The 20018-nt window shown below is 45.7% G+C and overlaps 1 protein-coding gene across 1 annotated transcript in view; it reads left to right on the top strand.

The window, feature by feature from the left end:
- LOC115084709 (TGF-beta receptor type-1-like) overlaps window positions 1–20018 on the top strand; it is a 52865-nt gene that overhangs the window by 24281 nt on the left and 8566 nt on the right. Inside the window, 1 exon segment of the mRNA XM_029589933.1 lies at window positions 2624–2780. Within this exon segment, the coding sequence (XP_029445793.1) occupies window positions 2624–2780 (157 nt within the window).

The following is a 20018-nucleotide window of genomic DNA, read 5'->3' as shown; positions in this document are numbered from 1 at the left end:
CATTACCTCTCTCACCAAGTCCTGTGCTCCACTGAGAATAAGATCTAAAATTGCTCCCTCTCTCGTCTGTTCCTTAACCAATTGCTCCATAAAGCTATCATTTATTCCATCCAGGAACGTTATCTCTCTAGTGTGTCCCGATGATACATTTACCCAGTCAATATTGGGGTAATTGAAGTCTCCCATTATTACCTCACTACCAATTTGGTTAGCTTCCCTAATTTCTCTTAGCATTTCACTGTCCGTCTTACCATCTTGACCAGGTGGATGGTAGTATACTCCTGTCACTATAGTCTTCCCCGACACACAAGGGATTTCTACCCATAAAGATTCAATTGTGCATTTAGTCTCATGCAGGATGTTTATCCTGTTGGACTCTATGCCATCCCAGACATAAAGCGCCACACCGCCTCCCGGGTGCTCCTCTCTGTCATTGCAATATAATTTGTACCCCGGTATAGCACTGTCCCATTGGTTATCCTCCTTCCACCATGTCTCTGAGATGCCAATTAAGTCTGTCATCATTCACTGCTATACATTCTAATTCTCCCATCTTACTTCTTAGACTTCTGGCATTAGCATACAAATATTTCAAAGTTTGGGGGTTTTTTGTATTTTCATTCTGCTTTTTAATTGATAGGGATAAGGTTAGAATTTTTTAGCTCAGGTGAGTTTTTAGTTACAAGAACTTGGACTACTTTTCTTATTATTGGAACCTCACTGTCGGGATGTCCTAATTCTAATGCATCATTAATATCCTTTGAAGATACCTTTCTCCGAATCATGCGCTGCTGAGCGACTATCAGCTTTTCCCTTTGTTCTAGTTTAAAAGCTGCTCTATCTCCTTTTTAAAGGTTAGCGCCAGCAGTCTGGTTCCATCCTGGTTAAGGTGGAGCCCATCCCTTCGGAAGAGACTCCCCCCTTCCCTAAAAGGTTCCCCAGTTCCTAACAAAAATGAATCCCTCTTCCTTGCACCCTCGTCTCATCCACGCATTGAGACTCCGGAGCTCTGCCTGCCTCTGGTGACCTGCGCGTGGAACAGGGAGCATTTCAGAGCATGCTACCCTGGAGGTTCTGGATTTAAGCTTTCTACCTAAGAGCCTACATTTGGCTTCCAGAACCTCCCTCCCACATTTTCCAAACAATCTAACTTCAGTTAGTCAGCCAGAGTGACTCACTGCTCTCTTGATTAACAAATGTTGGTACCTATTCAAACCAAATCACACTACCTCAACACTGAGCTGAACTTTTCAACCTTTTAACTTAGGTATACACTGCTCCTAGCTTATTTCTAGCTTCTGGCTACTTTTTGTGGGTTTTTTGTTTTTTTTAATACAAACACTCAGTTCTGCTTACTAGCTGCCTTACAGACTTTTAAAAATAAGCACACTACCTACTGCTTACTAGCTGCCTTATTGACTGTCTATTTAAAAATACAGTCTAACTTGTTTATTCACTGCCTTACTGACTGTTAAAAGCACAAACACACTAAATAATAATCCCAAATAGTTAGCTTTGCCTCAATACTTTTAAAAAAGACAATGACCCAAGCAAAAACTTCCTGATTCCTTTCAGCCACCAGCAAGGTGATCCTATCCTCTCAGTGCTCCCATTGGAATTCTTTGAAGGTATGGATAAATGTGAATAAAGGTGAGCTGATGAACACAGTACATTTGGCTTTATAGAGAGCATTTGATAAAGTCCCCTGTGAGAATCTCCTCATAAAACTAAAGTTATGGGTTAGGAGGTGGTCATATTGTGGATTGGTAATTTGGTTAAAAGATAGGAAGCAAAGTTTTCCATATGGAGAGAAGTAAATAGTACAGTGCCCCAGGCATCTATACTGAAACCAGTATTGTTTAACTTACTCATTAACAGTCTGGAAAAGGGAGCAAAAGGTTAAGTGATCAGATTTGCAGATGAAACAAAATATTCAAAGTGGTTAAAACACAAGCAGACTGAGGAATAATTGAAAGACCTTATGAGACTGGAAAAATGGGCATGTACATTGCAGTTGAAATTTAATGTGGATAAGTGCTAAACGATAAACACAGGAAAAACAAATCCAAATTATTGGTACTCAATGCCAGGTTTCATATTAGGATTAACCACCCTGGAAAGTGATCTTGGAGTCACTGTGGACAATACATTAGCCGGGAGGACTTGAGGAAAGTAATTGCCTCTAACACGGAGTGAGCCATCAGGAATTGGATCTTCTATTTAGGATGTGCCAGATACTTCCTAATGACCTAGATTGTCCACTATTAGAGACAGGATGTTGGGCTGGATGGACCTTTGGTCTGACCCAACATGGCACATCTTTTGCTCTTATAGTTTACTAGCAAGCATTTTGAGAGGTTAATGGTTGGTGCTGATAATTTAAAACCATATCTTGAAAAACATTCCATGCATCTTGTTAAGAAGAAAGTATTTCAAGCTAGGGGTGTGGGTTTTTTTGTTGTTGTTTTTTTCAGTTGTTCCCATTTCTGGCCTTTGAGGAAATATTTCTAGTCTAGATGGGCCATTTGATCATTTACTATGTAATTACAATTTAGCCTATCTGATATTGAAATAGTCTTTTTCAAGTTTGATTATATTGATAACTTAAGATTTGTTTCCACAGGAAAACCAGCTATTGCTCATAGAGATCTGAAATCAAAAAACATTTTAGTGAAAAAGAATGGAACGTGCTGTATCGCAGACCTTGGACTAGCAGTGAGACACGATTCAGCTACAGACACCATTGACATTGCACCAAACCACAGAGTGGGAACAAAAAGGTAAAACTGCACCACAATTTTATTTTTTCAAAAAGCATTTTAACATTTTTTTCTACTCAACTAAATGTAATATTTTCTGATTTGAAATGATTGTATTGTGCATCTAAGAAAATCATAGGGGCAACCTGCACAGAGCGGCAGTTAAAACCCTAAAAACCTTGCTAGACAGACTGAATGGGCCATTTTGATTTTTTTTTTTTTTCTTTTTCTGCTATTACTTTGTTTTGTGTTTTTTTTAGTGCTCTCTCTTTAGGAATAGTATATGTTTTTGTTTACAAATGAGTTGATATACCCAAAAACTTGTGTAAATTCTCAGATGATCACTATATATTCTGTTATAAATATTTTTATTAGCATCATTTATATACAGTGATCATACATATGATTTATATACAGATTTAAATACATCATTTATATACAGTGATCATACATATACAGAAGCCATGGAAATAAAATTAACAAAGCAAACATATATATTTTATTGGAATAACTTAACACATTTCTTGACTAGCTTTTTGGAGCTTATATTACCTTCCTCAGGTCAGAATAAAATACCTGAACCATGTTCTTTGCTGTACAGATAACCAATGTCATTCTTTAAGCCTCAGCGTGGTGCTGTGATTGATTTGTGTACCTGTAATCAGCCTAACTGCAGTTTTCTACACTAACTGAAGGACTTGTAGCAAGGATTGTGTAGTCCTAATACTATATATCTACAGGTGTCTTTTTTGTAGAGTTTTCTGGTTGGTACCACAGCATGTAATACACATTTTGTAAGTGATATTTTTACCTTAGATTCCTGAATGTTCTTTTTTCATGTACAGTCTGTCTCTAAAAATACATATTTTTTAAATTATTTGTGGGAGAGAAAGCAGGATTCTATCTGAATCTGTGCTAGTTTTGGGTTAGTGCCTCTCCCTAGTTTCGGCCAGGCTTAATTTTCTCTTTTTTTTATAAGCAAAGGGAACAGTATGGGTCAGTTCTGGTCCCCTCTCCCGTGGAGTTGGTAGGCAAAGCAGAGCCGGGGGAACCATAAAAGCAGTAGACTGTGTAGCCTGCAGTCAATGGGAATGTATTAAGAGTGGTGGGAAGATTGCAGAGAAGTGGAGGCAAGCTACAGGAACAGGAGCAAAGGGGGTAAGTAAAGCCTGGAGGAAGTACATGTACAGTGTTGGGGAATCTTCTGACTGAAGTAACTGTACTGAGCTCTGAGAGAAGCAGCTAGCTGTGGAACCAGCCAGTCTCCTAGAGAATAGGATTGGAAAAGGGAAAAGGGAGGGGGCTGCTGTAGAATGGAGAAGAATTGCCAGTGAGCAAGAACTTTACACCATGATGCAGCAGTGCTGGATGCTCACCGTGTGAGCACATAAGCAGCAACACATTAGTTTGTCAGAGGGAGAGTGTGTGTCTGTCAGAGTGACACACACACTCATACACACTTTGTCTGTGAGAGAGAATGTATGTGTGGATATCTTTCTTCCTGACACAGAATGTGTGGGTGTTTCTTTTTGCTGGAGAAAGAGTATGTGCCTTAACATAAGAACATAAACCTTGCCATACTGGGTCAGATCAAAGGTACATAAAGCGCAGTATCCTATTTCCAACAGTGGGCAGTCCAGGTCACAGGTGCCTGGCAGAATCCCGCGTACTTATGTATATGCCAATAAAGTTTCTGCAGTCTAAAAATCTGTTTGAAACTGAGCGTATATGTGTGTCTGATGTTTGCTGGCAGTGTCATTTCTTGCAACTGGTTCAAGAGCCAGAGTGGGAATCCAGGATTTATCTCTATAAGAGATATAAGCAGATGTGCAGAGGGCCCAACCAATTTGCTTAGATGGAACAGGGGCTGCAGATCTGCTCACCCTGGTCTAGAATGTACTTAACTTCGTAAACTTATCTTTCCTAAATAACTATTTTAGAGAGATTGTGGCTCAGTTCTGCTGGGCCCAGGGTTGACTTGGCATGCTTTTGGGAGCTGTTAACATACGTGCTGCAGAGAAAAGTGCATGAGAGCGTCTGATATCCCATGGGCCAGTTTTGAAAAAATCCCTGAGCAGATATTTTCCTACAATCCGCCCCTGGTTACACTGGAGAAACTTCAGAGAAGGGCAACCAGAGTGATAAATGACATGAAATGGCTCCCCTATGAGAAAAGGCTAAAGAGATTAGGGCAGTTCAGCTAGGAGAAGAGACGGCTGAGAGGGTTATGCAACAATTACTTTATTTCCTGGGTTCCTGAACCGTTTGATTAGTCGCTGATGGAGGAGACATCTGCATCGCAATTTGATGACATAAACACCCCCCCCCCCCCCACTGGAAGATGCCCAGTATGGGATAAAAGGCTTCCCACCTAGGCAAGGGCCTACCCCTTTGTGTGCTCCTTTGAGGGACCCTGGACCTGATGTGGGCATGTTAAGTCAAGGTTAAAGATTTATACGTTCTCTAATAAGTTGATCATATGGCTGTGATGTTTAATTTTCGGGTACTCGTTTTATTTTTGTGTGTGCCTTTATGGGAAAAGCCATACCGGTAGTATATGGGAGTGGTAGGTATGAGGGCTGTCCTGTTGGACGCCATTATTTCGCCAAATTGAGGGTTGTAGTCTGCCCCCCTATAGAAAGATTGGGTTGTGGCTTTGCAGATAGAGTTGAAGAGAGTTTTATCTGATTGGGTTTTATTGATGCAAGGTCAGTACAAAAAAGATTTTATTCAGAATGATATAGTACAGAGTGACCTGGATTTGCTTTTTATTTCAGGATCATGGCACTATGCATGATTCCATTCTTTTGAAAGCGCTTTGTCCACTTGGTCATTTGTATTTCCAGCATGCATGTGCACAGAAAAGGAGGGTAGTGTGGTACTTAGTATATTGTACTTTAGTATATTACATTAGTATATTACCGTTTTATATTGCCTTAATATAAATTCCAGTACATATAACAGAATACATTGTATATTAGTCACTGTATATAAGCCACTGTATTCAAACCACAGTTTAGAAACCACTGGATCCCAGTGATCACTCCTCTAACTAACCAGTTAGTCAACTACGCTTTTATTTAGTTAACTATTAACCATGACTGCCTTACCTCGTTGATATCTAATTCTCTTCCTTTCCAAGTTACCCCACCCCTTGTTCTTTGTAACTTTGATTCTTCTGTTGCGTTTTTACCAAAGTTTGCTGTAAACCATTGTGATATTTTATATGAATGTCGGTATAGAAAAGTCTTTAAATAAATAAACAATCTCTAGGAGTTCAGAAAGTTTATTTTGAATTTCGTTCAACAGTGAAAGCTTTAATGATTAGGGTGAGTAACCAGTACATTAGTACTATCTACTGTCCAAAAGACCTCCATATGCAGGAATTTCAAAACATATTGGAAGCTCTCTGCCAGATAAACTTCCTAGAGTTTCAGGTGATTCATTACACCCTCTGGGCATTCTGGGACGGACAACAAAGTCACGATGTGGATATATCAACAAACATGGGGCACGGGGTCATTCCTCTGTCAGGAGGCAGTGCAGCTCTAGGCCTGGGCCCTGGCACAAGGGATGTCACTGCAGACAACATACCTACCCAGGACTATGAATGTGCTGGCAGACCATCTAAGCTGCTCATTTCAGCTGCATGAGTGGTCCCTGAATCCGGCGGTGGCGGCCCGGATTTTCCACAAGTGGGGAATCCCGGATGTAGACCTTTTCGCCTCCCTGTAAACTGCAAGGCGAGCAATTTTTGCTCCCTGTTTGCAGTTACTTCTCTCTTCACTGGGGGAAAGGCTTCCTGTATGCATATCCTGCTCTCCCGCTCCTCTTGAAGACTCTTCTAAAACTTCAACAGGACTCGGGGGGTCTGCGCCCGATCTGATCACTCAGATCCAGGGCACGTTGGACCATCCAAACCTCAGACATCGGCCTTGATGGTGTGGATGTTGAGCGCCTAGTCCTTCAGTCCCTGCACACCTCTGAAAATGTCTCCCAGATGCTGGTGGCTTCTAGAAAGCCTTCCATCAGGAAGTCTTCCAGATCAAAATGGAGGAGGTTCTCTGCCTGGTGTGAGGGGCATGGCTTAGATCCATTCACATGCCCTCTCCTCAAGTTTTTGGACTATTTGTAGCATCTTTTCAGAGTCTGGGCTTCAGATCAGTTCGGTCAGGGTTCACTTCAGTGCCGTTAGTGCATACCATCAGGGTGTTGCTTGCATGTCCATCTCGGTACAACCTTTAATGGGTCACTTTGAGGGGTCTAATTCATCTGAAGCTCCCTCTACAGCCTCCTGTTGTGTACTGGGACCTTAATATTTTTTAGCGCAGCTCATGCGTCCTCCCTTCGAGTCTCTACTGTCCTGCGACCCGAAGTTCCTCATTTGGAAGGTTCTTAGTGGTGATCACTTCGGCTCATAGAGTCAGTGTTCTTCAGGCCTTGGTCACGTACCCACCAAACACAAAGTTTTTTCATGATTGTGTGGTCCTGTGTACACACCCCAAGTTCCTGCCTAAGGTTGTGACTGAATTTCACATCAGTCAGTCCATTGTTTTGCCCACCTTTTTTCCGAGGCCTCATTCCCACTCGGGGAACGGGCTCTTCATATTTTGGATTGCAAAAGGGCTTTGGCTTTCTACTTAGATGCACAGCAGCTTACAGGCAATCTACTCATCTCTTTGTATATTTCGACGACACAGGCTGGGAGTTGCGGTGGGTAAACAGACTCTATCTAATTGGCTGGTGGACCTCATTACCTTCTGCTATGCACAAGTGGGCCTTTAGCTGGGAGGCCGAATCAAAGCTCACTCTGTGAGGGCCATGGTGGTGTTAGTAGCCCACCTATGGGAGGTCGCCATCATTTGCTGAGCAGTGGAGTTATCTACATACATTCGCTGCCCATTAGTGTTTGGACAAGGATGGTCTACAGGATACTGCCTTCAGCCAATCTGTTCTCTGCAGTCTCTTCCAGGTTTAGACTCAACTCTTCCTACCTAAGGCCACTGTTTGAAACCAGGCCATCTCCCTGCTGACCCACAGCACTCAGTTGTGCCCTTTGGCATCTTGTTCGGCGACTGTTGATCTTCGTTGTGGCCAGGAGCAGCCTGGAGCTTGGTATTCACCCATGTGTGAGGACTACCATCCTGCTTGTCCTAGGAGAAAGTGCAGTTGCTTATCTGTAACAGGTGTTCTCCTAGGATAGTAGGATGTTAGTCCTCAGGAAACCCACCTGCCACCCCGTGGAGTTGGGTCATCATGCGTTTTGTTGTTTTGTTTTTCACTCTTATTTTTTGCTATGTTACGAGATTGAAGGGGGACCTCACGTGGATGTGCAGATAGTGGCATGCTGGGCACACTCAGTGTGCCAATCAAACTTATAGAAACTTTGGCAAAAGGTTTTCTGTGCTAGGCTGCATCTGATGATGTCACCCAACTGTAAGGACAGGTAATCCATTGGAATCCAGAAATTGCACTATCCTCTAAGCAGCGATTCCATTAATTTGCTCACCACAGAAGTCAAACGAACTGGCCTGTAGTTAGCCGCCTCCTTACTTCTGTTTTCATGAATAAGTACCACATCCGCCCCTCTCCAGTCCAGGCTTTCTCTTGGTTCCCTTAATAACCTCTGATGTATCCCATCTGGCCCTATCACTTTATCTACTTTAAGTTTAATTGTCTTCTCACAAGCATGCTGTTCTGAAAATCAATTGAGGTTTACCTCATTTTCAAACTTATTTGTGTTTGTTTATGAGCCTGCTCCAGGTCCTTCCACAGTGAACATCAAACAGAAATATATTAAGTAATTTTGCTTTTTCTTCATCAGCCTCTACATATTCCTCCCCTTTACCTCTTAGTCTCACAATGCCACTTTCCTTCTATCACTAACATAGCAAAAATAGTCTTATCCCCTCATTTTACCATATTTGTGTTATTTTTTTCCATTTCCATTTTTGTATTCCTGACTATTTTCCCAGCTTTTCTTAGCTTTTCCAGATATTCCTGCCTGCCTTTCACATTCTGTGATCTCTTGTAACTTAATGAACGCTAGCCTTTTCTCCCTTATCTTTTCAACTACGTATTTAGAAAACCATAGTGGCCTCTTCTTCCTGGTTCCTTTATTTACTTTCCTACAAAAAAAAAAAGTTAGTTGTCTGTATTATACTGTATCTCCTGCTTTGTCCATTGTTCGTCTGCTTCACCTAGATTTTTCCAGCCAGCTAACAACTCTTTGAGGTAATTAAAGAAGTCTAGAACCCTTGCGTTTGAATGAACCTTCATCTCTTGTGCTTTAATGCTGAACCACGCTATCCCCATTGGTAAGCACCAGCTCCAGTATTGCCTCACCCATGTGGTTTCCATTACTCAGTTCTCCTTGTAGAGAATCCAGGATCTCCCTGCTTCTAGAATGTCCAGGTCAACATCCAGCAGATTGAAATCTCCTAATAATAGCAGCTCTCCTTTCATATCCAATTTGTGAATATCTCTCCATTAATTCTCTATCCCTCTCCTCTGTCTGTGATGGAGGTCTGAAGATTACATCAATATAAATAATTTTTATTCCCTCTTTCCAAAATAACCCAAGTGCTCCCTCCCTACTTCGTAAGCCCTACAATTCTGTTGCTTTTATATTATATTTTAGATGTCTCACTTCCCTTCCTTCCTTCCTTCCTGAATTGATTGTAGCCTGGTATAACTATATCCCAGTCATAGTTTTCTGTGTATCAAGCCTCCATGACAGCCACTACATCTAAATTGGCTTCTTCAGTGATTGCCTCTACATTTGGAACTTTATTTCCCATACTATGAACATTAGTGTACATAGTTTTTCAGATATTGCCCCCTTTCCCCATTTCTATACAAGTATTTAATATTTTACTTATCTTAGGGTTTTGTTTATCCATCCCCAATGATTCTAGTTTAAAGCTGCCCTCAGTAGGTTTTCCAGTCTGTGTTGGAAGACGCTGTGCCCCTTCTTCAACAGGTGGACTCTATCTCTGCTCAGTAGACCTTGAAACATCATCCCATGGTCTAGGAAGCCAAAACATTCTCTTAGACACCATCTTCGCAGCCATTCATTTATCTCCAGAATGTGAGCTTCCCTGCCTGGACCTTTATCCATGACTGGAGGATGAAGAAGAATATCTGTGCACCTATCTGCTTTATCCTCTCCCCCAGAGCCATGAAGTCACTTTTGATATGATCTGTGTGGTATTGCGCAGTATTATTTGTGCCAACATGGATGAGTAGCATTGAATAGTAGTCAGTAGGTTTGAGGATTTTCAGCAATATCTCCATAATGTCTTGGATTTTGGTACCTGGCAGACAGCACACTTCCTGGGGCAACATGTCTGGTCAGAAACAAGTCATTTCCTGGCGTGTAGCCAGATGGACTCAGAACGAATGGGTATAGTATGCTCGTGCTAGCAGTTGGAGACGGATCTGACGTCAGCACGGGTATATATACCCCCACAGGAAGCGTAGCAACTTAGTAATTTCCGTCTCCAAAGCAGTTTGGAGAGCCTGCACGCTCGCTGAGCGTGTTTTCCAAATCTACTTTCTATTTTCTACATTCTACTTTCTTTCAACTAAAACTTCTACAGCATCGAGCCCCGCACTCCTGCGGTGATACCCTAAGGTACCTCCCCCAGTAGAGTTTCCCGGGGTGATTTCCGTGATCCCCCGGAGGTTTAAGTCCTCGGTCCGGTGGCCGAATCGCTGCAGGGACGTAGCCCCCGGGCGAGGTTCGGGTGAGGCATACGAGGCGCCTCGGTCCCGGCGTGGACGAGGCAGCGGGTGCATATCCTCAAACGCAGCGGTGAAGGTACTTGCCCTCTGCCCCCGCAGCTGGAGACCGCCCGGGTTCCAGCTGGGAAGCGCCGAGGATCAGGTAAGGCGTACATCTCTTATTTCTGGTCTCCGAGGAACAGAGGATCGGCGGCGTGGCACGCCGTGGAGGGCGCCATTTTGTGGGCCTTGTTCAGGTATTGAGCACCCGTAATAGGTGCAGCTCTATGACTAAGCGCATATTATATTCCTCATTGTGCATATATTGCCTTATTATTGAGAGCATATTGCATACCATTGAGCGTGTATTGCTAACTGCTTATTGCTGAGAGCATATTGAATACTATTGAGCGTGTATTGCTAACCGCCTATTGCTGAGAGCCTATTGAATGCTATTGAGCGTGTATTGCTAACCGCTTATTGCTGAGAGCATATTGAATACCATTGAGCGTGTATTGCTAACCGCCTATTGCTGAGAGCATATTGCATATCATTGAGCGTATATTGTTAGCCGCATAGGGCTGAGCGCTTGTTTTCTATATTGCTGTCGCATATTATTATTCAGTGCCTGTTCTATTGAGCGTATATAGCTGCTGCATATTATTATTATTGTTAAGCGCCTGTTGTATTAAGCGTATATTGCTGCTGCATATTATTATTGTGCGCCTGTTGTATTAAGTGCATATTGCTGCCGCATATTATTGAGCGCCTGTTGTACTAAGCGCATATTGCTGCCACATATTATTATTGTGCGCCTGTACTATTAAGCGTATATAGCTGCCGCATATTATTATTATTGAGCGCCTGTTCTATTAAGCGTATATTGCTGCCGCTTTTTATTCAGCGCATACTTTTCAATGGAACAGAACGCCTCAGCGTCTTCAGCGGGGGCGCCGCCTGCATCTGACATTAAAGCCCTCGGCCTCTGCTCCGCATGCCAGCTTTGAGCTACGCACAGTGAAGAGCCAGACTCCCTATGTGCCCAATGTGAGGAGGCCGTGGGACCCTCGGGCCAGGACCAGTCTCAGCCACGCTTTGCTGACAGTTCCCCAGGGGCTACCCCGGATTTAGCGGGCAGTCTCGACCACTCGGGAATCCCGGGGGATCTTGTACCCCGGCGATTAGAGGCTGCTTCAATTTCCTGGGTGGATCTTTTTAAGGGGATTCATGCCTTTGAACAGATGCAAACGGCTTCCCGTCCAGGCCCTGCGGTTCCTGTTGTTCCTGGTGTTCCTGCTGTTTCAGCGGTTCCTGCGGTGGCTGCGGCTGCGGTGGCGGCTCCTGCGGATCCTGTTCCTGGACCCTCACGTCCTTATCGTGAGTGGGACCTCCCGCCGCTGGACAGTCCAGATCAGTCAGAACAGGAGGTTTCACCGGACGAGTCCGAACTCCCGGACGAGGGGGAACTTTCCCCAGGGATTGAGCCATATAGAACCATGAGGCAGTTCTTCCCTAAGAAGGATCTCTCCGACCTGGTGTCTCAGTGTCTGGCGGAGTTGGATATTACAGGTTCCAGCGCTACGGTACCCTCTGCGCAGAACCCCCTGCTGGAAGGTCTTCGTCCTACAGCCCGCCATTTTCCATTCTTGCAAGCCGCACAACAACTGATTGATTTAGAATGGGCTGCACCAGCGGCTTCCTTCAAAGGGGGCCGGGCCCTGACGGGCATGTACCCACTGGCACCGGCTATCCAGGACCTGCTGGCGTGCCCTCAGGTGGAGGCCTTGATTAGCGCTGTGGTTAAGCGCACTACCATTCCAGTTGAAGGGGGGACGGCCCTCAAGGAGCCTCATGACCGGCGACTGGACGCCATTCTGAAACACACTTTTGAGGTGGCAGCTCTATCTTTGCAGATCGCAACCTGCTGCACAGTGGTGATGCGTGCATGTTTGTCACAGGTCAGGAACAACGCTCCAGCAGCAGACATGGAGTCAGCTCTCTCGTTCCTCACGGATGCTGCATCAGACCTAGTCCGAACAACAGCCAAGGGGATCTCATCCTCCGTAGCTGCCAGGAGGCAGCTCTGGATCCGGAAATGGTCAGCCGATGCGCCTTCAAAGACACGCCTCACCAGATTGCCCTTTAAGGGCTCTTTCCTGTTTGGCAGCGACCTTGATAAACTGGCCAGCACGTGGGGCGCTTCTCCAGTACCTCGACTGCCGGAAGATCGGTTCAGGAGGAACCAGCGAGCCTTTCCAAGGCCCTCCAGGGGTAGAAGCTCCCAGCGCTTCGTTCCCTACAGGGGTCGCTACCAGGCACCTCGTCCTCAGGCCCGGAATCAGTCCTTTCGGACCAAGCAGAGCAAGAGGAGAGCAGGCCCGGGCTCAGGTCCTGGCCGCACCTCACAATGAGAATCCGCCGATCCATCTGGGGGACGGAGCCATAGGGGGCAGGTTAACCCTCTTCTACCCCAGATGGGTCGAGATTACGTCGGACCAGTGGGTCCTCGCCATCATCCGAGTAGGGTATTATCTAGACTTTCATCACCTCCCTCCAGACAGGTTTGTGGAATCTTCCTGTCCCACACACAAGAAGGCAGCATTGGAAGCTACCCTGGCGAGGCTCCTGTCCTTGAAAGCCATCATCCCAGTACCTGCATGGGAAGTGAATTCTGGACACTATTCCATTTATTTCATGGAACCCAAGAAAGGGGGCACCTTTCGGCCTGTACTGGACCTCAAGTCAGTCAATCGATACTTAAGGGTCCCGAGGTTTCACATGGAAACTTTGCGCTCCGTCAAGACCGCAGTACAGCCAGGGGAATTCCTCACGGCATTAGACTTGTCGGAAGCCTACCTGCATATCCCGATCCATCCGGATCATCAGCGCTACCTACGCTTCAAGGTTCTAGGACGCCACTTCCAATTCCGGGCTCTGCCCTTCGGGTTGGCCACGTCACTGCGGACCTTCACCAAGGTGGTCGTAGTGGTAGCAGCGAAACTCAGACGGGAAGGAATTCTGGTCCATCCCTACCTAGACGACTGGCTGATCAGGGCAAAGTCTCGAGAGGAGAGCCATCGGACAACCGACAGAGTGATCGCCCTTCTGGAAAGCTTGGGCTGGGTAATCAACCTCAGCAAGAGTTGCCTACAGCCTTCCCAGTCACTAGAATACCTGGGAGTTCAGTTCGACACCCAGGCAGACACAGTTAGTCTCACTGCCAAGAGAAGGTTGAAACTTCAGATGCGTATCCAGTACCTGATGGGAGCCAGTTGGCCCATAGCTTGGGATTATCTGCAGGTTCTCGGTCTCATGGCATCCACCCTGGAAGTGGTACCTTGGGCAAGGGCCCATATGAGACCTCTACAACACTCCCTGCTCTCTCGGTGGAGACCCCGTCTACGGAACTATTCCACGCACCTACCTCTGCCGGCCAGAGTACGGACCCAGTTACGGTGGTGGTTGCAGTCCAACCACATGAGCAGGGGGTCGAAGATGTCCTCCCCCACGTGGACTCTGCTCACCACAGATGCCAGCCTGAGCGGCTGGGGAGCACACTGCGAAGGACTCACCGCACAAGGGCGGTGGAACAGAGAAGAGTCCGCGTGGAACATCAACCGTCTAGAGGCTCGGGCAGTCCGATTGGCATGTCTTCGATTTGCTCACAGATTGAAGAACAGAGCAGTCAGAGTGATGTCCGACAACGCCACCACGGTGGCATACATCAACCGCCAGGGCGGAACCAGAAGCAGACAGGTATCTCTGGAGATCGCCCCACTGATGGCTTGGGCAGAGGCGAATCTTCAGGACATCTCCGCCGTCCACATTGCCGGGAAGGACAACACCACGGCAGACTTCCTCAGCAGAGAGAGCCTAAATCCGGGAGAGTGGCAGCTGTTACCCACAGCCTTCCAGATGATTGTAGATCACTGGGGGATTCCGGACATGGATTTACTGGCGGACAAGTCCAATGCTCAAGTACCCAGATACTTCAGCCGCAAGCGCGACCCGTTCTCACACGGAATCGATGCCCTGGTTCATGGCCCCAGGGACTCTGCTATACGAGTTTCCTCCGTGGCCTCTGCTGGGCGCCATCATCCACAAGATTCAGAAACACCGGGGCCTAGTTCTTCTAGTGGCACCAGACTGGCCAAGAAGGCCCTGGTACGCGGACATGAGAAGACTACTGGCAGGGGAGCCTCTTCCCCTGCCTCCTCTCCGGGACCTTCTACGTCAAGGTCCCATCCTCCACGAGGATCCAGATCAATTCTCTCTTACGGTCTGGCCATTGAGAGGGCTAGACTGAAGAAAAGAGGTTACTCGGAGCCCGTGATAGATACACTCCTCCGAGCACGCAAGTTTTCCACTTCCCTCACCTACGTAAGGATCTGGAGAATATTTGAAGCATGGTGCGACACTCATGGCACCAATCCACATGCGACCACGATCCCTATTGTGTTGGATTTCCTGCAAGATGGACTTCAGAAGGGTCTCTCCCTCAGCTCCATCAAGGTTCAGGTGGCTGCGCTGTCTTGCTATGGTCCCAGGAAGGATGGCAAGACCATTGCCAAACACCCAGATGTTTCTCGCTTCCTGAAAGAAGCAAAGCACATTCGTCCGCCACTGAAGTGGCCAGTGCCTTTGTGGAACCTCAACCTTGTTTTGGATTTCCTCGCGGGATCCACCTTCAGACCCCTTCGGGGCCTGTCTCTTCGTTCTCTAACCTTGAAGATGGTGTTCCTCTTGGCGGTGTGTTCAGCATGCCGCGTCTCAGAGCTACAAGCACTGTCCTGCCATGATCCCTTTCTGAGAATCACTCCAGAGGCTATCCATCTTCGCACGGTTCCCTCCTTTCTACCTAAAGTGGTCTCACAGTTTCATCTTAACCAAACCATATCCTTGTCTACCACGGCGGGTTTGAAGAAATCTGAAGAAGGGCGTTTATTACGCCATCTCGACATTGGCAGATTGCTGCCCAGATATCTGGAAGGGACACAAGAAGTACGAAAGACAGACCATCTGTTCGTCCTGCACAGTGGGAAGAAGCAGGGTGAAGCGGCCTCGCAGCCCACCATCGCCCACTGGATTAAAGAAGTTATCAGAGCAGCTTACGTGGAGGCTGGGAAGTCTCCGCCTCTACAAGTCAAGGCTCATTCTACCAGAGCACAAGCGGCATCCTGGGCGGAATCCAGGATGCTGTCGCCTGCAGAAATATGTAAAGCGGCGACATGGTCCTCCCTCCATACCTTCTCCAGGTTCTACCGTCTGGATGCCCAGGCCAGGGAGGACTCAGCATTTGCAAGGGCGGTCCTACATGGTCCTCAGGCAGCCTCCCGCCCAGGCTGGGAGTAAAGCTTTTGTACATCCCATTCGTTCTGAGTCCATCTGGCTACACGCCAGGAAATGTTGAGATTACTTACCTGATAATCTCCTTTTCCTTAGTGTAGACAGATGGACTCAGCATCCCGCCCAGCTGCCTGTGTACATGGGTTTCACCGATTCAAGGTAAGCCATGTCATTAGTTTACATAAAAGCGTGCACTCTACCTGGTATCAACGCCTTCCGGTTGTGACTGCTGGCGGTCTCCAGCTACTGTCAATCGGTCAGGGGAATCCTGTTTCACTATTTCACTGAGCGTCAGTACATACATCCATAACAGCTTTTGCAAGGAAGATTACTAAGTTGCTACGCTTCCTGTGGGGGTATATATACCCGTGCTGACATCAGATCTGTCTCCAACTGCTAGCACGAGCATACTATACCCATTCGTTCTGAGTCCATCTGTCTACACTAAGGAAAAGGAGATTATCAGGTAAGTAATCTCAACATCAACCACCACTACCCTTTGCCTCCTAGGTGCAGTGGTTGTTGAGCCCACAGCTTTAAGATCTGCATGTTTTGGTTCCTTGTCATCCTGGGGCGGTTTTTCCTCCTCCACTTTTAAAGCTGCATACCGGTTTTTCAGCTTAAAGGAAATCAGAGTTTGTGTATAGGGTCTAGTGGCTAAAGTATTCTTGGTCCAGCTGTCATCTCGTGATCCAGTTACACCTTCCCCCTTCCCTTGAGTTCTCCATCTGTGATCCCTCTAAGTATTTTATCAATGTAGTCCTTCTCCCAGGTGCTTCTCAGTCTGGCCGCCTCCTCTTTAAGTTCCACCAGCTCCTGTTGATGTCAGCAGGGGCAATGGATTTGGGACTATCGGGAATGCTTTGAACATTGGACTGCCTGTAAGAAAGGGTGCAGCTTACCACTTGTCATCTGTTGCGGTTCTCCTTTCTGCCTTGCTGGAAAAATTCTGTTGTGTTCCTGTTACCTACTGTCCGGCACTTCCTTACATCAAGAGGAGTGACAGACTTTGGGATGCCTGGGATACCAAAGGCATGTATGCTTATGACAGGTGCACACAAATAAGCGCCACAGTTTGTGTTTGGTGCTGTTTTAGGCCTCCTTTCTCTTACTCTTCTTTTTCAAGCCCTATGATGTAAAGTAAAGTGCCTCCTTGCTATTTTCATTATGGCTTCTACCGATGGTAACATTCTTCTGGCCTTGTCTATACCTGTGATCATGGGTAATGGTAAGTATGAAGGTATTAAACTCTATATGCATGCAACTTTAAAATATAACCTAAGATGCAATTGTACAAATTTCATTCCTATTTATATTTCACCAACTACTGTTCTTCCTTTATTATAACCACCTTGTCTGTTCTGTTGGTTAATATACAGTCAGTTACTAAGAAGATTCCTATTAGCTTTGATATTGGTAAAGATAGACTCTCTAATTGCATGTGTGTGCAGGAGCAGTTCTATAATGAGGCAAGGTGAGGCGGCCGCCTTAGGCATCAGAATTTTGAGTCTGCAAAGTATGCCCCCCCTCCCCTCAAAACGCCCCTGTGACATCCGCCTCTTGCTGCCTCGCAAAGTAGCACACATTTAGAAAAGAAATGTGGTGTCCCACGTCATTGCGATGCAGGCTGACCATTTTTTGTTGCCTCCCTCGTGCTTTGGGGCCTGGCTAAGCAAGGTCCCTGCCGGTTGTAGTCTTTGGCAGCGCTTGTGCAGAGCTGCTTTCTGTTTTGCAGCGTTTGGTTCCCACACGTCCGCCTGCCTGCCTTCACGGATCATCAGTCAAAAATAAAAGTCTGTTTAAAAAAAAAAAAAAGTGGCAAGGAAAGCTGAGCATCTCTTCCCGTTCCTGTGACCCCTTTGCTGCTTGGCCACTTGTCTTGGTGACCCGCGGGATGGGAGTCGGCCAGGCGGGGAACTTGTAGAAAGAAAAGACAAGTCTGCCGAGAATGTCAGTGAGGGGACTGAGGGGTGAAACAGGACAGCTGTAGCCTGCAGCAGAGCTGATTTTGAGTTCGGAGCAAGGCAAGGCAGCTGGGGTGGGGAGTAGAGCAGGCCCCATTCTTCAATAGCTCTGCCTGCAGTGGCACTCCACATACAGCCAACACCCACTTTCATAAATACCCAAGCTGCTATGCTAATAACTAAAGTAAGGAACCTAGGAGTAATAATTGACCCTGAGCTAAACATGAAACAACACATAGCATTGAAAATAAAAGAAGGATATGCAAAACTAATGATCTTGAGAAGACTAAAACCTCTACTAACACTAAACAACTTCCGCACAGTCCTACAGGCATTGATATTCGCAAGCACTGATAACTGTAACTCCCTACTATTAGAACTACCACAATCCACATTGCGGCCACTGCAAATATTACAAAACTCAGCTGCTAGAATATTAACTGGAAAAAAAAAAGAATGAACACATTACAGGAACACTAGCCGAATTACACTGGCTCCCAGTTGAACAAAGAATACAATATAAGGCTTTATGTATAATTCTTAAACTAATCCACGATGAAAAAGCTGACTGGCTCAACACTGCACTACGAGTACATGTCCCGCAAAGAAACTTGAGATCTGCTAATAAGGCTTTACTAATTGTCCCCTCTGTTAAAACAGCGCACCTCACGCAAGTAAGGGAAAGAACACTGTCACTGGCTGGTCCTGCACTATGGAACACCATGCCACTCGAATTAAGGCTACAGAGAAATTTGAAAATATTCAAAACCAAACTGAAAACCTGGCTATTTAAACAAGCTTTTTATAAAGAGAAGGAGAAGAACAGCTGATTGATAAGGACGCAACAAACTTTAAACTGTTAATTGTAACATACAAAAGCATATTAATGTTAATTACAATCCGCGTAATATGTTCCTAATATTCAAGCTTAAATTACACACATAGTTATTAAATTGTTACAATACTGAGATGGCACATGATTAAGTTGTAATCTATACCACTCATTCTTTTTTTATCGTGCCTTACTGTAAACCATTGTGATGGTTAACTAACTTAACGACGGTATAGAAGAGTTTTTAAATAAAAATAAAAACTCCTGCTGGAACCTACTGAATATGCAAGGGCTCCCTAACTCTCCTGGACAGAGAGAGAAGACTGGTCATGGGGTGGGGAAAGACAATGACGGAAAGAGACTGGTCTTGGAGGGTTAATAAGGACTGGTGAGAGAGAGAGATTGCTTTGGGTGGGGTAATAATGACTCATGAAAGAGAGAGAGACTGATCTTGGGGGGTGACAGTGATGAGAGAGATTGGTCTTGGGGTGGATGGGGTTGACAGCGACGAGAGAAAAAAATGCCATGAGGCGGGTGGCACCTTGGTGGGAAGGGGTGACAGTGACAAGACTGACTGGTCTGGGAGGAGGGTTGACAATGACAAGGGGATGGGGGTGGGGAGGGGTGACAGTGACTCATGAGAGAGACTGGTTTGGTAGGAGGAGATGACAGTGACTTGTGAGAGGGTGCTCTGTGTGTGAATGATAGGGTGTGTGTGTAAGAGGGGGGATGCCTGTTTGTGTATTATAAGGGTGTGTGTGAGTGGGTGTTTATGTGGGCCTCTTTATATGTGTCTCTGTATGTGTGTCTGCCTATGAGAGGGAGTGCCTGTTCATGTGTATGTGCTTGTATGTGTGAGAGAGGTTAAAGTTTATGCACCTAATCTACAACAATCTCAGGATTGTTCCCAGGTATGGAGAATGGGAGATTTTTTTTTTATCCTTGTTAATTTTAAGTTTTGGATGTGATGTCTCTGCTGTTTTGAAATATTTTATTAGTGTTTGGTAGGGTTTTTTTTAAACAGTTTTATTTTTTTAATTATCGGATGTTCTTTTCATCAGCTGATTTGACATTCTATTTATTGTCTGTTTAATGTTATATATTTCTTGATTATATTCGCACTGCATGCAGAATTTGGCTTCTTGTGATTTCCAGTTCAGTTTTTGTCTGCATGGGTTATGCACCTTTACCAGCAGATGGAGATGGAACAAAGCTGACATCACAGTATATATACTCCTGCGCTGAAATCAGCCCATTTCCTAGTGTGTAGCAGATGGACTCAAAACAAGTGGGTATAGTGTGCTCGTGCTAGCAGTTTGAGACGGATCTGACGTCAGTACGGGTACATATACCCCCCTGCAGGAAGTGCAGCAATTCAGTAATTTCCGTCTC

The sequence above is a fragment of the Rhinatrema bivittatum genome, chromosome 2 (genome assembly GCF_901001135.1).
Source record: "Rhinatrema bivittatum chromosome 2, aRhiBiv1.1, whole genome shotgun sequence".
Classification (NCBI taxonomy): Eukaryota; Metazoa; Chordata; class Amphibia; order Gymnophiona; family Rhinatrematidae; genus Rhinatrema; species Rhinatrema bivittatum.
Note: the sequence above shows the minus strand (reverse complement) of the source record. Positions and strands in the feature narration are given on the sequence as shown.